The 15,868-nt window shown below is 37.0% G+C and overlaps 1 protein-coding gene across 1 annotated transcript in view; it reads left to right on the top strand.

Annotated features, from left to right (window-relative positions):
* The window catches only part of LOC140233960 (uncharacterized), a 143,299-nt gene that overhangs the window by 13,283 nt on the left and 114,148 nt on the right, over positions 1–15,868 (top strand). Inside the window, exons 3-5 of the mRNA XM_072314048.1 lie at positions 4,435–4,624; positions 5,155–5,315; positions 13,756–13,842. Coding sequence (XP_072170149.1) covers positions 4,435–4,624; positions 5,155–5,315; positions 13,756–13,842 — 438 coding nt within the window. The remainder of the gene's footprint in view (positions 1–4,434; positions 4,625–5,154; positions 5,316–13,755; positions 13,843–15,868) is intronic.

Here is a 15,868-nt window from a genome sequence, read left to right as displayed (position 1 = left end):
CCCAAATGTAACAATGAAAAGGTTGCAGTATACACATTACTACATGTGGTACTACAATGGGCTACATCAGTACATGTGTATTCGTTTATATGTACATGTATAAAGCATTGAGTCTCCCGTATCCGGCCAAATCCCTTATCCGGATGTGCCCCGGTCCCGACTTGTCCGGATACGAGAGGTTCAACTGTAAAATGACATAAACTGACAGATAAACATATTAAGATCTCAAAGGGAATCAATAAAATCCAGTCAAATCCAACATTAAATTAATTTCAATGAGAAATATGACAACAATTAAGTGTCTAGATGAATGGCTTTAGAATGGCTTTACAGTTGAAAGCGGATTTGAAAGAGATATACTGTACAAGCTGAAATTTTCACGTACAGACATTTTTGCGAATTGCTACTTGGAGGACATTTTCGCGTGTTGTTCATTTCGCGGTTGCGAAGGTCTAACTGAACTTACTCGAACTCTCACGAAGAAACTATAGTTGTCTAAACTAAAAGTACCTTACTCGTGTATTTAGTACTAGTACTTTCTCAATTTCAGAGTAAAACAAATATTAACAAAAAAAATACTTTACAAGGACTTTCAAAATTTGTGCCGGACATTGACAGGCGAACACCAAGAATGCAGCTGCAAGAGTAGACTGAACGCACTTTAAACAGCCATAGCTAGCTGTACTGTGCGACGTATGTGCACAGTCAACAAGTTGAAGGCTAGCTAGGCGCAGCACAGGATGGGATACATTACATGTTTTGTTTTTGCGGGTTGTTATTTTCACGTGTTTTTATTTTTGCAGTTCAAAGGCAATTTGCGAAATTCACGAAAATAAAACCACTGCGAAAATTTCAGCTCGTACAGTATTTTGAGAAAACAAGAGTGCAAAGGACAGCAAGAGGGTGATAGGAATGAAAGAGAAGGATAGGGAGAGATTAACTCCTCAAAATAAGTTCTGCAATTTAAGTTTGATATATTTCTCTTATACCTGCATTATCTTCATGAAATATGACATCATAAGAAAGCCTGTATAATTATCTTTAAAATGACATCTCACTTGGTATGATTGGGTGTTCTTGGAATGTGCAAAACAGCTGAGTATGGGGACAGATCAAATTCTGCTATTGATAATGTACAGTTATGATGAAAAAAGGCCACAGGAATAAGCAATGCTGAAATGAGAGCACATTCAAAAACTCCCATTTCGTAGACATTAGATGATTTTTTGGGTCATCCTTTATATTTAATTTTAATCTGCAGATACTACTACAGTTTTTAATTCATGGATGAAGCCTGGAATCTAATGATAATGTCACAATGCATTCTTTTCAAGCACATTCCTTCCCTGAAACGACAAAGCAGATGGGAACTACACTGTTTGACATACATTGTAACATGTTTGCTCCATTTTGCAACATTTCACATTTGACCTTTCCCCATACTTAGTCATACTGCACATTCCAGGAATACATAATGTAAACAAGAGAGTTGTCGTTGTAAAGAAAATTAATGAGGCTTTCTTATGATGTCACATTTGAATGAAATGATGTAGTTTTAAGAGAAATATGATATATCAAATTGGACTTGCAGAACCTTTTTTTTTGAGGAGTTTAGATAGTGCTGGAAGGGAGAGAATGAGAGATAGAGGGTGTTGAGGTGTGTATTTTTGTGTGTGTTTATTGTGTGTATACTCAGTATAGGTGTGTGTGCACGAGAGAGAGAAAATGTCTGAAACAGGAATGCCTGTAGGCCCAACATATTTGCCCCACTTGCATGCAATTTTTAGCTATTGTGTGCCATTCAAAACTAGCAGCTCCTACTTTTGATAAAACTTAATCAGTCCGGAATTTGTTATACAGTATGTACGTGTATGTACATATTTATGCAATATGACAGAAATGTGTAACAGGCTGCAATGAATACCTTGTGTTGTTGTTGTTTTGTTCATCTCCCTGCATGTAAGTGAATGAAGCGGACGTATGCTTGAAATCAATAGTTTATACCCTCAAGTCACGAGTGACCACTTTGAAAAGACAGCTTTGATGCCGATTCAGCTCTTGCACTTCATAAATCAATTTGCTACATGCCTCCGTCTTTGGGTGTGGGTGGTACCCCATACAGACAATTTGTACCTCTTGTTTTATTTTTTGTTGATGTTGTTGTAATGATTGAATAGTTGAGTGATATAATGTCTGCTAAAAATATATATTTATTTTGTTTTCATCACTTGTGTGTTGACACTACAGTGTGTTTTGCATATTTATTCACTCATTTATTTATTAGTTTACTGACATTGATTAAAAAAAATAATGGTTGCTTACACAACTCCACTACGAAAAGTTCTTCTCCAGTAGGATACTTTTTATAGGGGCCTGGCATATCAATAGCCAATATACTGGTAATAGACACACAGCTTTGCTTGGTGCACAAATATGGGTTATTCTTGGTTACATCCCACTGGTCATGCTTTAAAAGTAGAATTAAATGTAATTAGCAGGATGTGACTTTCAACAAAGAAAAAAAAAATAGAAAACAAAAAAACTGCAAGCAAATGAAATATACATTGCATGACAGTGTCATTACCCTAAAGTGGCATACAATAGTATACTGCAAATTGCTGCTGGAAATAAGCCATCATATTTTGTAGAACTGCATTGCATCAATTATGCAATACACCTTTGTTACATGATACACAATGCACCTTTGTGTTGGACAGTAGAATTTCTCCAGGGATCCTATTCCTAGAATAGTGGGTGTGTACATGATTGATGATTTGAATATTTGACAGTGCAGAGTGTTTGATGGTTTATGAAATCACATTTCAACATCTGGTGGCCTCCACCAATGCTCAATTACAGCTGCTTTTTGCTGGATTTCCTGACAAAACAAATATCAAGTTAAAGCAGATTCTTGGCTGAGCCACATAAAAACTTTTCCTCTGCGATGCAAATGAGAGAGTATTCAATTAATCTTACATTATTGTCATTGTCATTCTTATTGATTGAAACTTCAAGAGCTTGAAGAAAGGAGACATTCAACCAAAATATAAATATTATTGGTAGAATTATTGACGTAAAAGAAAAGCATCTTTTGATCAAACTTACACTGCAAAATGAAATGAGAACATAAATTTGGAAGTGTAGTCAAGAGGAAAATTATATTTGTTGTCAATTTATGTTTAAATCATACCCATTTTTGTTGAAAGAAAAATACATCCAAACTGGCTAACAATGTAATTTCATATATCACTAATTAATTCACACATTTAGAAATTTAGGGATCATGTCTTATTGGTTAAAAACAAACAAACAAACAAGCAAACAAACAAACAAACAAACAAACAAACAAACAAACAAACAAACCCTGAGCAATTTTGGCAGATGATAGAAGATACATTAGACTACAAAATTATGTTAAAAACAGAAGTCCGAACGTTTTTGACAGATTTTGGTGATCTGACTTCAAACTCGATTTTCTCGGCTCACCCGTCAGCGACTTTAGGATCCTTTTGTTGTAGCGGGTCACATTTTATCCCTGAATATTTGTAGCCACTTTTCTACTCACTTTTTGTATTTCTCCCTGCTTTTTTTCCCCATTCAAACTGTGTTTTGTCATGTGGGTTTCAAATGAAGTGTGAAATGTGTGACAATCCAGGAACATGACTTCTTATTACAATGGCACACACTTACATTGAACTGTACAATGTAACACCAGAAATGTTCGTGTGCATTTTAATTTTTGAGAATTTCACGAGAGCCAGGATTACCAAATTTGAATTGCATGGGAAAATTCTTGTCTTGTGTAAGGTTTTGACTATGTCTGTTTCTTTAATCTTTTGTATTTTGAATTGTCATTTGTTGTATTATCTTCTATTTCATTGTATAATTTTATCGTGATATGCAAAATGCATCTGTACAATTACAGGGCTCTCTTGAAAAGCAGGCCTCTGGCTTGAACGAGACTTATCCTGTATTTTTGAAGAAAATGTGAATAAATGAATAAATAATACTCTATGTGCATTGACTGCCAGTGGCAATTCGTGAAAATGTCATGCCTCAAAAATATTTTGCTTTACAATACTCAAATACTTTGTTCTTTCCTTGCAGGCCAAACTAGCTGCAGTAGATATGAACTCATTATCCTACACAAAAAATGTGTTACGACAATGCTTTAGTAAGCAGTTATGGTCACATCACTTCGATACGTCATGCATTCAATACCATTTCCTATTTGGAAGACATATCTGCAGTGAATGATATTGTAGTTTTCACTAATTTTGCATTTTTAATGCCCTTGTGTCCCTTTCTCTTCCCCTCTCGCCCATGATTTTCGTTTTTTTCCTTTTGTTTTTGGACAATAAATATGCTTTTTTGTAAAATCAATATAGTAAATTTGATGCATCCTCTTTGTCATTGCTTCATTTTTGATCACAGGTTCCGAGCTTGTCCGCGGTTTTCCAGGGCCCCGATCTGTTTGTCGCCCTCCCCGCCACTGGTTCCTTCAAGCCCGCCCCCTACCAGGACAGCTCCCCGTTCAAGGGCGCGGCGGGGACGCGCCAGTCAACCCGGCGAAAGTCTGAGGATGTGGCCGGACAACCGCCGCAGAAGATCGTCAAGAAATCTCGTGAGAAAATGATTTGATTTGATTTCTACATACATGACAGCCGTTGAGCCCTTTCTTTTCCTTCTTTTCATAATTTCGTTTATTTGGGTCTGTCACTTTTATTTCCCCTGTGTTGATTTCTTTAACAGTTGCATGATTAATTATTATATTGATTGATTGATTTTCTATTCATTTATTAATTTCCAAGATATTTATTCATACATGTACCTTTTAGACGGAAAAAGATTATGCCGGAATGCTTGTGAAATTACATGCCAACTCATAGTCAAGTACCTCAGGCCCATGTATAGTTTTATGTACAAAGTTACAAAAATGGTTTAAATAAAACTAACCAGTGTTCAATGTATACAGGTGTAGCTTATGCACAGCATGGAACATAAATTGATAAATTCACTGCAAGAAGATTGTGCAGAGTACAATTGCAGTGGATTACTATCTTCTGGATATACATGTGATTTTCATAACTTCATTTCAAGTAGAAGTGTGTTCTGCTCATACATGTATCTGGTATTTCTTGTATGATTTCTCAGGTGGCAAGTGGCGTGCCTGGGTGGTTACCGATGACAACCCAGCGGCAGGCACTGATGCCACAGTTTCCATCACCGTTTACGGCGACAAAGGAAAGTCGGAGGATATTGTGCTGGGCAGCGGGGATGGACGATTTGAGGCAGGAAATGAGGATGAGTTTAACGTGAGTATTATTTCCCTCTCTCTCTCTCTCTCTTTTTGTTTTGTAATAACCTGTTCCTTACAGGAACCTGCTATACTAGGTTGCTGTAGTGTCAACTCATACAATGTATACTTGAATCTGGTATGAGGTTCCCCAAAATGTAGACAGGAGTGTCTGCATCTGTGGTCTAAAATTCATGTTTGTTTGTGGTATGAATGCTTACCAGAAAAACATGACTTTGATGTACTGTACATAAAACCTACACTTTCTTCTATCAATTTCAATTTTTTTTTCAGTATCAAAACTGCATGCTTTTTTGGTGTAATTTGCATTGTCATAATGTAAAAATGTGATTGATTTTGCAGTAAAGCTTATATGAGGATGTGCGTAGCAATAAAGGCTGCGCTTACAAGATTGTGGCTTTCACTGATCCGACATGTACGCCCTTTTAGTGTATAAATTAAAGGGTTTGTGAGCCGTGTGCAAGCTCCATTCATATCCCATGTCTGATCAATATTTTGCAATGTTCAATGCCACATGCAGTTGACCATAGAAAGGGGATACATACACTGTACATCAAGTACTGCTTGACTGCTTTTGCACAGGCCTGTTATAAACCTGTCCATTCTTTGCCGACCAGCACAAAGAATCTTGTTTTCAAGCATTGAAGGTTCTCGGAGAATTGCGGAAGGAACAGGTTAATGCAGCACAGCTTTTATGAATTCCTTTGAGAGGCATCTAGTAGCTTTGTTTATTGTCCAAATAAAAACATGTACTTGAGTGTGTAGTGATATGATGACATGGAACATGAATAGAAGGCCTTGGAGGTTGTCCTTGCAACCCGCTTTCCTGTCCATGCGGAGGGTGTTTTAAAGATCACAACAACTTTTGTCCGAGCACAAAGCAGCGCCCGCAAACATTCTCCAATGAGAGAGAGAGAGAGAGGAGACATACATACAGACAGACAGACACACACACACACAGATATATGCACAGACAAGCTGATGCAGAGAAGTAAAGATACAATGTAGATGTATGATACAGTGGACTTATGAAAAGACGAAAATTAAGATAGATAGAAGGAGGTGACAAAGGATGGAGAGAAGAAGAAGAGGAGGAAGAGATTGAGGAGGAGAAAAGAAGAATGAAGTTAGCAAGAGATGAGTGTGTTTTTACATTGACAGAGTTGATATAATTCTCAGGAGAATTCTAATGGTTAACACAACACATGTTTGTAAGTAGATTTGGAGAGTTTTATGTAATTATATCTTTTCCCTTTCATCTGGCCAGAGTATAGAAGATTATAGTCGCATTTGACCAAGCACTAAAAATGAAGAGCAAAAGAAAGTTACGAGCCCACCACATTACTAAATATAGAACTACATGTAGAAGAGAATGGGGAAAAAAGAGGAATTTCTCTTTCATTCTGTAGAGACACAGAAAAGTGTGGGCATACGATCATTACTTTGTAGTCAATTTCTGAAATAAAAGGTACGTGTAGCCCTCTTTTTACCCTCAAATGGTACATATATGTCACTAATTGCAGAGGGAGTTGTTAAATCTCCCAGGTGAAATCACACACAAAATGTTTCTTTTTTTTTAAAGGTCAGAATCATTTCGTGGCAAGGACTTTGATTTCTTCTGTTTTGCCATCTCATCACGAACTAGTTTTCCGCAACTGATGTGTAGTACAATATCTCATGTTCTGCTCCTTTAAGAAATGTTTGAAGCAACATGTTGTTTTCCACTGACCAACTTTGCCATCTAAATATTGTGCAATTGTTGAGCAGTGTGTTGGTGTGTGTGTGTGTGGGGGGGGGGGGGGGAGAGGGGGGAGGGGTTTATCTTTACATTTTATATGTATGTAGTTATTCCTGCAATTTGTATGAGCCTGTGGCAGAACCTGATTGAAGTCAAATGCCACAGACTAAAAATGAGAGCATCGCTGGAGAGACATTCATTTCTGCATTTTTTTCCTCTCTGCCTATTTTCGTCAAGCAATTACTGGCGGGAAACTTGCCTGCGCTATATCTAAAGAATCAGTTTTCTGTGTGTTGTCGTTTGGCGACCGGAATAAAGGCATTTATGATATAATACATCTTTTAGCCTGAATGTACATGTAATAAATAGGAAATGACAGAAAGAAAAAAAAAAGGGACTGTAGATTTTGATTTCAGCAGGAGATTTAACAAAATTTTGCCCTACTTTCAGTGGCATCTAGGAAAAGAAAATCATCCATGAAATCGATGTGTGTGTGAATGTTAAAAAAAAAGAAATGAAAATTAGACATGATAAAAGTGAGTTGGCTATTAAATGCTCTGCAAGAATATTTCAAATGATTACATTTTTATTGAGTATGACAAATTTTCTCTCCTTTATTTTTTTCTTTTAACTTGTTCCATACTGAATTCTGAAAGGCCCATAGACTTAATACACAGGCCACTAGGTTACCGTAGGAAACAGGTTAATAGATGGTGAATAAAGTAATCGTACAACGCATAGTACATGTACTGGCCAGACAGAGAAACTACACCTTTTTTTTTATGTGGATGTCTAGTGTAAAAAAAAATGTCATCCCAATATTTCTCTTGATACATTTGAAGCTGATTTCATAGAGCATCTGTGTATACTGTATGTATAAGGCCACTTGTTTGTTAAAGGCACATGGTCCCGATGGTTTAGTCAAATGCGTACACGGGTGCACGACGCAAGTTTCCTACAGAGACCTAAGTACATTGTACGCTGTAGACTCCTCTTTAGCGCTTACGCTGTGACCCACTTCTCCGTGTCCGAAGAAGTCCGATCCACTGTAGTCAGTGATCTGTAGTCAGTGGTCCGTTCACAGTTCGGCTCATGATTCGGCTGAGGAGATGACAGCTTTAGCAAACTTCTTTTGTGATGTCATAATAAGAAGCACATACACGCACCCTGGCATTACTACAGACTGCGCGATGCGCAGAGAAGACAACGAAGGCAACGTTACTTAGCAACACCTATGCACTTTACTCTTGATGACAGCTCAACTTCGGTAATCTTCGTTTCAATGCTAATGGTGATCGGCAGTATCATCAACAGCGCCCTCTTCACCACCGGGACTATGCACCTTTAAAGACTAATCTGTAGTCCTGCAGAGCATTTTACCTTTATGATAAACTATAACTACACTGAGTCTCTTTTTAACATTATCTACCACTCATATCAGAGACCAGCAGATACATGTACAATGCTCTATGTTATGGAAGACACAAATTTCATTGGCATCTGTCTGGTATTTCATACTGTCGTTAAAATTTGTTGTTCATTTAAAACAAAAATCCTTTCTAATATCCAGAAGCATTAATTACAATCGTCTTGTCTGATAAATGCGTGTAGCGGCAACTGGTATGTTCATGTTTATTAAAGTACAGTATACAAGGTACATTGACATGCAGTGAGTATGGACACAGCTGTGGATGAAATAGCTACACTGTAATTCCTAGACTCAATATAAGATTTTTTTTTTTTTTGTGTGTTCTTTTCAATAGATGTTTTTACACTGGTCAGTAAACTCGCCAATGTCTATATGTACAGTGGAAAAATGAGCAAACAAAATGGCATTCCATTGGGATTTGAATCCAAGACCTCCAGATTGCTAGCCCAGTGCTCTACCAATTGAGCTATAGAAAGCTCATACAGTTTAAATTTCCCCCTTATTTTCTTGTGGCAACGTTGATTCACATTTACACAGTTGTCATCTGTGTGTACATTTCATTTTATGCATGATATTCTTGTTGCATAAGGGGAAAAAAAAAGACAGCAGTCAAAGCCAAATGTGACTACTAAAAGAGTTGAATTTTGGCATTGTGGACATGAAACCAGTGCAATCAAACACTAAAGCCCACAGATTTTTGTTGTTGTTGCTTGTTTTGTATGTAATGATTGCTCGACTATTTTATATTCAGCATTATCAAAAACATGCAAAATGCATTGCACCTGGTTGAGCACAGAGAATTACACTGTATCAGTACTAACAGTAGTTCAAATGTGAACCAAAAGTTTTTGCAATACACGTATGAATCAACATATTGCAATAACACAAAGTTTGTGTTGGATATTTCTCTTCTCTTGTAATGCATACTGAGACAGCTGATAATCAGTCACAGTAAAATGGCAATATGTAGTTTTATATATGATGCTTGATTTGTTATTTATTTCAGACCAAAGTTCTTTAAATGCAAATTTTACTGAATACAATTTAGCTTATGATAGAAAATGTCTATTATCATGAAAGCTTAAAGGGTGTGTACAGTTCTGGTCGAGGTGAAGATTTAGCTTTTAACGTTTTGTGTGATATTCAGAAACCACTCTATGAGATGTCACAGAGCATGTGGTTCTAAGGGGTATCAAAAGTTTATTCGATGAAAATCGGTTTTGAAATGGCTGAGATATCCAAAAACAAGGTGAAACAAAGAGATACCAATAAAGTTGGGGCATGTCGCCTTTTATTATTAGCACTTTTTTGGATATCTCAGCCATTTGAAAACCAATTTTCATCAAATAAACGTTGAATCCTTCTTAAAATTACATGCTCTTTCATATTTCATAAGAGGCTTTTCATTATCTCACTTAGGAATGTTCAAAACATGAATCCCTACCTCAACCAGTACTGTACAGTCCCTTTAAACAGTTAATTTTTTTTTTTTTTTTTTTTGCATTGAACACCACTGACATCCAATATAATGCCACAAGTAAAGCTTTCTACGTGAGGGCGCATCTCCGGACAGGCTTGAGCGCTTGACTGCGACATGAATTCATTATCACGTTAATGATGGAGATTAGGCGTATTGAACTAGAAATATGATCGCCCTCTAACATTTGCCGAGGAAATCGACTGTGATCCAAAACGGAAGATCTATGGTTTCATGCATGGACATGAGGTGTGATTAAAACCTGCTCATCAAAAAATTTCAATATGCCCGGTGTACAATTTGTCGGGTGTTATTTTCATGGGAAGGCCCAGAGGGGAGATATGTTTCTTGCTGTTTACCAGCTGGCAAGTATTGGTTGACATTGACAACGGGAAGGGAAGACGTGATCGCTCATTAATCGCGGGATGCCGTTTGCCTCGTGATGGAGGTCATGATTGATGCCAGGCATCTCACTATTGTCTGATTTGACAGCTTGGTATGGTAAATGGGATTGATGTGGAAAGTTGGGGGGGGGGTGGACGTGGGAGTGAAAATTGATTGCAAAAACCTCCTTGTTTTACTGTATGCATGGCAAATTACTGATTATACCTGGGTTTGCCGCTCAGGTGTAGTCTAGCTCACAAACCTCATCATGGTGTGCATTTCTGTGACAAACCACCGCATACCAGATTGCATTCAAACCACTGATGGAAGTGTCTGTCATGAAAATAGATGTTACCAGTAAAGTGATTATTTGAAGATATTTTGTGGGCCATGGGGTCAAAGGGCAAGGGTCAGAGGTGAATTAAAAATGCTCAAATTCCCCAATACTTGCTCTCTAGAACAGTTTAGCCATCCATCCAAACAAAACCTAGTTCAAGAAAAGTAAAAACTTGACACTGTGACAAACATGTCATTTCAGTTATTTGCCATTTATGTGAAACTGTCATCTCACATTGTCAAAACATGCTGTAGACCTGTTGGGAGAACCATGCAGTATGGGGGAGGCATACCAGTCGCCATAGCAACATTTGTAGTTTTGATTACAAAATAAATTCAGGGTAAGTAAATAAAGAAAGAGAGAAAGAAAGGAGGTTGCAGATGTATATTTCTGGATTTTCATCACAAAGTGGAGCTTTACCTAAAAATCATCTAACCAATTAAAAAGTCAGAGAACTACCACTCCTGTTAACCCATTGAGGACGGGCTGATGTTGCTACAACACACATTTCCCATCTCGACACTTACCCGGCTATACTCGTGACTCATCCTCAACAGGTTAATATAGTTGTCATTAATCCCCTGCTTTCCGCATTAATTTCCCATCCGTAAGTTGTATGAATTAAAAAAAAAAAAAAAAATGTGTACATTAGATTACATGTAATTGATACAGAAAGGGTTTAGTTGGGAAGTAGCCTGTTTCCAGGTTCATCTATTGTGTAACAAACATGATAAAGCACCCTCTTCTTGTGACAGTCAAACCTGTTGAAGACGAGTCCCAAGTATACTCGGGCAGGGGTCTATGGGAAATGTGTGTTATAGCAGAATCAAACCGTCCTCAGCAGGTTAAAAAATCTAGCAGAAATGAGCCATCATGGCATTCTGCTTTAAGTGTGGAAGGAATTGACTTCTATCCGTTGAGGGACAAAAGAAAAATAAAACAATTGCAAAAAGTTTTTTTTTTTTTTTTTTCCAAATTTTCTACCCACATTCTGAGGGGTAACAGAAACAGGTGTTTTCTGTTCTTCATTTCTATGTTTTTTTTTAAGTGAAGAAGAATCCGGATCTTGCCGCCACCCTGCAACCACTGTACGCTCGTATTAAATCATTGTCATTATTATCTATTCTGCATAATTTGCAAAACAATATGACTTGGCAAATGATCAAACCACAACCACAACAACAACAAAAAACAGCAACAGCAACAGCAACAACAGAAGCAGCAGCAACAAGAAGAACAAAATGGGGGGGGGGGGGGTGCTTGGGTGCTTGTTAGTCAATGTCAGTGGACCACTGCCTCATTATGGTAAATGCAAGATTTGAAGTGTGAATATATGTTATCTTTTTTTTTCATAGACACTACAACAAACTCGTATTAGTTTTATTCATGTCATTATCATTGTTATTGTTATTATTATTGTTATTATTATTATTATTATTATTATTACGATTATTATTACGATTATTATCATTTGGAGTGGAAGAATCTACAGGATTCAATCCTAGGCGAGTATAGATCACAACATGATCTGTCACTTTGTGTAGTGATTATAGATAGAGACACTGTAATTGTGCATTGGAGCGTGGTACTTGGTGCAGTCACAGGGTGTATTGATGTACCGGTGATGTTGTCATTCTTGTATGAAGTCAGCCATGGCTAGACCCCGAGTCTAGGTTTCTTTCTTTAATAATGATATGAAGTCTTGCTATCCCACTGTCAGATGATGTAGCACCTCAATGCGACGCATGGCGTGCAAAATTGAACACGGCGCCGCGCCACCTGCCAGCCAACATGAGCCAGCAATTCCATGTATTTTGTCCCCGATCAATGTCAAATTTGCATCATGGGAGAGTTGAGAACCTGACAATCTTTACGCCTAATGCATTTGTTTCATGTCTGGCTGTGTCTGTGCGGTAGCGCCGTAATCTAATAGTGTTTCCTCATTCACGCGTTTGATGTACTGAAATTGTTTTAGCGCGTACAGAGATGACAAAAAACCCGGAAGAAATTACACAAACCCAACGTAATTGTGAGAATTTGAGTTTACCAAAGGGGCGTTTTCCCCACAAAGAGAGAGAAAAAAAATTGGCAAAGAGAGAGAAAGAAGATGCCATATCTGTATATTGAAAATAAAAGAACAAAAAATGGTGGACTGATATGCACACAATGTGCAATAGCCTTTTGGAATACAGATTAAAGCAACAAATTGCACTGTAAACTTTATTTAATTTGTGTGTATATTCAGTAATTTTGCCATATGTATTGAATTTGTTTTCCTTGTGCCCAAGACGGTCATAGATGAAGCATTACAACAACTTGAAACTTGAGCAAGGCTTGAAATGTTTATGGGAATGCAATGTACCAGGGAGATCTACGATAGTGCACATTGGGCATGTACAGTGAAGATGAAAGTCTTGCTTCAAAAAAGGTAACAAGCATTAGGCAAGCATGAAGCAAAACAAAGAGAAATTTATGTGTTTTTTTTTTTTATTCATTGCACTCATCAATAATATCCTGTGACCTACAAATTGAGAAGGGGATAAACCCAGATTCATGACTATTTTATGAACATCCGTTACTCCCAAGCATCAAAATTATATTTCATCCCTTTGATACTGAATACTGAAATTTAACAAAGGTTCGAGCAAATCCACAAAAAAAGAAAAACAGAAAAAGAGCCCAAGACACAACTGAGAAAACAGTGAATACAAGGCTTGTACAGGATCATACTTACCATTTTAAAACAATCATGAAACATTTACATACATGTTTAATGTAGGGTGCATTTCCCTCCATTTCAAAATGTTTAAGAATATATATATTATGTTTTAATTGTTGAGGTATCAAAAGCACCTTTTTAGAATCAGAATTAATTTTGTTTGTACAACTGTATTTTGGAAAAAAAAAACCCAACAAATTCCACGCAGGAATCACAGAAGTTTGTTTCTGACTGAATTGTTGAAACAAAATTCATTTTAATGAGATTCATTTTATTGTCATTACAACTTTTTTCAACCATCTTGAGTGAACTGTTGCTTAATGTTAATCCCCATATTCTCCTCTTTTTGAACAGCTGCAAGTTGGCAACATTGGCGAAATCTACAAGATTAGAATCGGGCACGACAACCAGACCGACTTTGCAGGATGGTTATGCGACGAGGTAAGTAGAGGGCTGCAATTGGAGCCAGAGTTTGCCTAGCTATTTAAAGGGATGGTAATAGTATGGGTTGAGGTGAGAATTCAGCTTCTAACTTTTTGCAAGATACTGAGAAACTGCTTCATGAAATGTTAAAGAGCATACAAGTCAAAGAGGAATTCAAATTCAAATTCTAAGAGGGATTCAAAGTTTATTTGGTGAAAATCAGTTCTGAGATGGCCGAGATATACAAAAACAAAGTAAAACAAAGCGATCGTATAATAAAAGGTGGGTCCTTATAAAAAAAAAAGGTGGACCCTAATAAAGGGTGGGACCACTTTATTTATATCTCAGCCATTTTCAAAACCAATTTTCATCAAATAAACTTTGAATCCCTTTTAGAATTATATGTTCTTTCATATTTCAGAAGAGATGTCTCATTATGATTCATTGCATATTTTTTATATGATGGGAGACCCATCAGATTAATTACTTTGTGGTCATTCACTGATAATGATGCATAATGCAATAATACATTTAACATGTGTAAGCCTTCCAAATGAGACACAAGGGGAATTTTCAAACTGCCAAAAATGAATTACGCTTTACACCAAAAAATTCATGTTTTCCCTCAAGAAAACCTGCATACACGAAAATGTGACAATAATGTGAACAACATGACAATGTGACAAAAGACAACCAAACAAACAAAATTATCAAGTAAAGGGGTTAACAAGAATTCCCCCAAAAGCAACAACAACAATTTTGACCACAGTCCTCCTTTGGATTCCTTCTAACATGAAAATTGATTTGTGGGACTGCATTTAGGTATCTCTTTCTGAACACATATATACATATATTGTATGTATGATTTCCTAATTTTTAGTACATTTTTCTTTATAAACAAATTTAAGAATCCTTTATAGTCAAGAAGTATTAAAGCTGAATTTGTCAGTCTGAAAGTTGGGTTATGACATCAATTTTCAGTCACCACAGAAAGATCTTAGAAAAAAAAAATACTTTCATGTAATGCTATGTGTACATGTATTGTTATGGTGTTTTATTTTGCAAATCTATGCATAATAATCATAAGATCATCTGACGCACTTTGTTAATAAGGATGTATGACTTGATACAGGGCTTAGCATTAGCGATGGCACGGGGACACCAGAAATTGATGTCGGGCCACCAAATTTCCAACATGGTTAGATCTATCTTTTGATGGCCTGATTATGAAAATACAAACATTGTTCATTGGATTCAAAATACATTGTTTTGTATCTTTTTTTATTTTAGTAGGGCCAATACACTATATTTTTCAGGCCACCAAAAATTCATTGAAATTATACCCATTCCATACTGGAACCTGGTGGTCTGCGTATTAAGTCTATGGGCATTTCAGAACTCAGAATGGAACGGGTTGAAATAAGTCATTGGCCCAGAGGGGCCACCAGAGAATTACCAGAGAACAGTTACTAGTATTGTCAAGTCCAGGGGCCCGTTTCATAAAACTTGTCATCAGTAACAAGTTGTCATAGCTGTGACAAGCTACTGAAATCATTGCATCTGATTGGCTGAGAGCAAATTTGTCCTAGAAATGTGGCAGTTGTCACTGATGACAAGTTTTATGAAACGGGCCCCTTATATACCTTTGATATCTGTAGTACATTGTAGGTTGATATTGGTATGAGTGTGCTTCTGCAGCATTGCAAGCGATCGGAAGCGTCAGCGATGTTTGTGTACCTTACAGTGTGTGCCCATGTGAGAGTCTGCAGCTGGGAAAACTCTCCGTATTTGGAAGCGAAGAGTGATGGTACGGCTTCTGCGATAAGATGGAACATACATTGTATTGGCCAGGAACATACATTTACCCGAGGAAAATATGAAATGAAAGTGATGCCATGAAAAAAAGAGACCTCAATGAAACCAAATGGATCATAGATTGCAATATTTGTAGGAGCTATGCGATGACAGGGCTTTGCATAAAAATATTTGCTTAGAGTATCCTGTTAAAGGTTAGTCCCGAGTATACTCGGGATGGTGTCTGTGA

The sequence above is a fragment of the Diadema setosum genome, chromosome 10 (genome assembly GCF_964275005.1).
Source record: "Diadema setosum chromosome 10, eeDiaSeto1, whole genome shotgun sequence".
NCBI classification, from domain to species: domain Eukaryota; kingdom Metazoa; phylum Echinodermata; class Echinoidea; order Diadematoida; family Diadematidae; genus Diadema; species Diadema setosum.
Note: the sequence above shows the minus strand (reverse complement) of the source record. Positions and strands in the feature narration are given on the sequence as shown.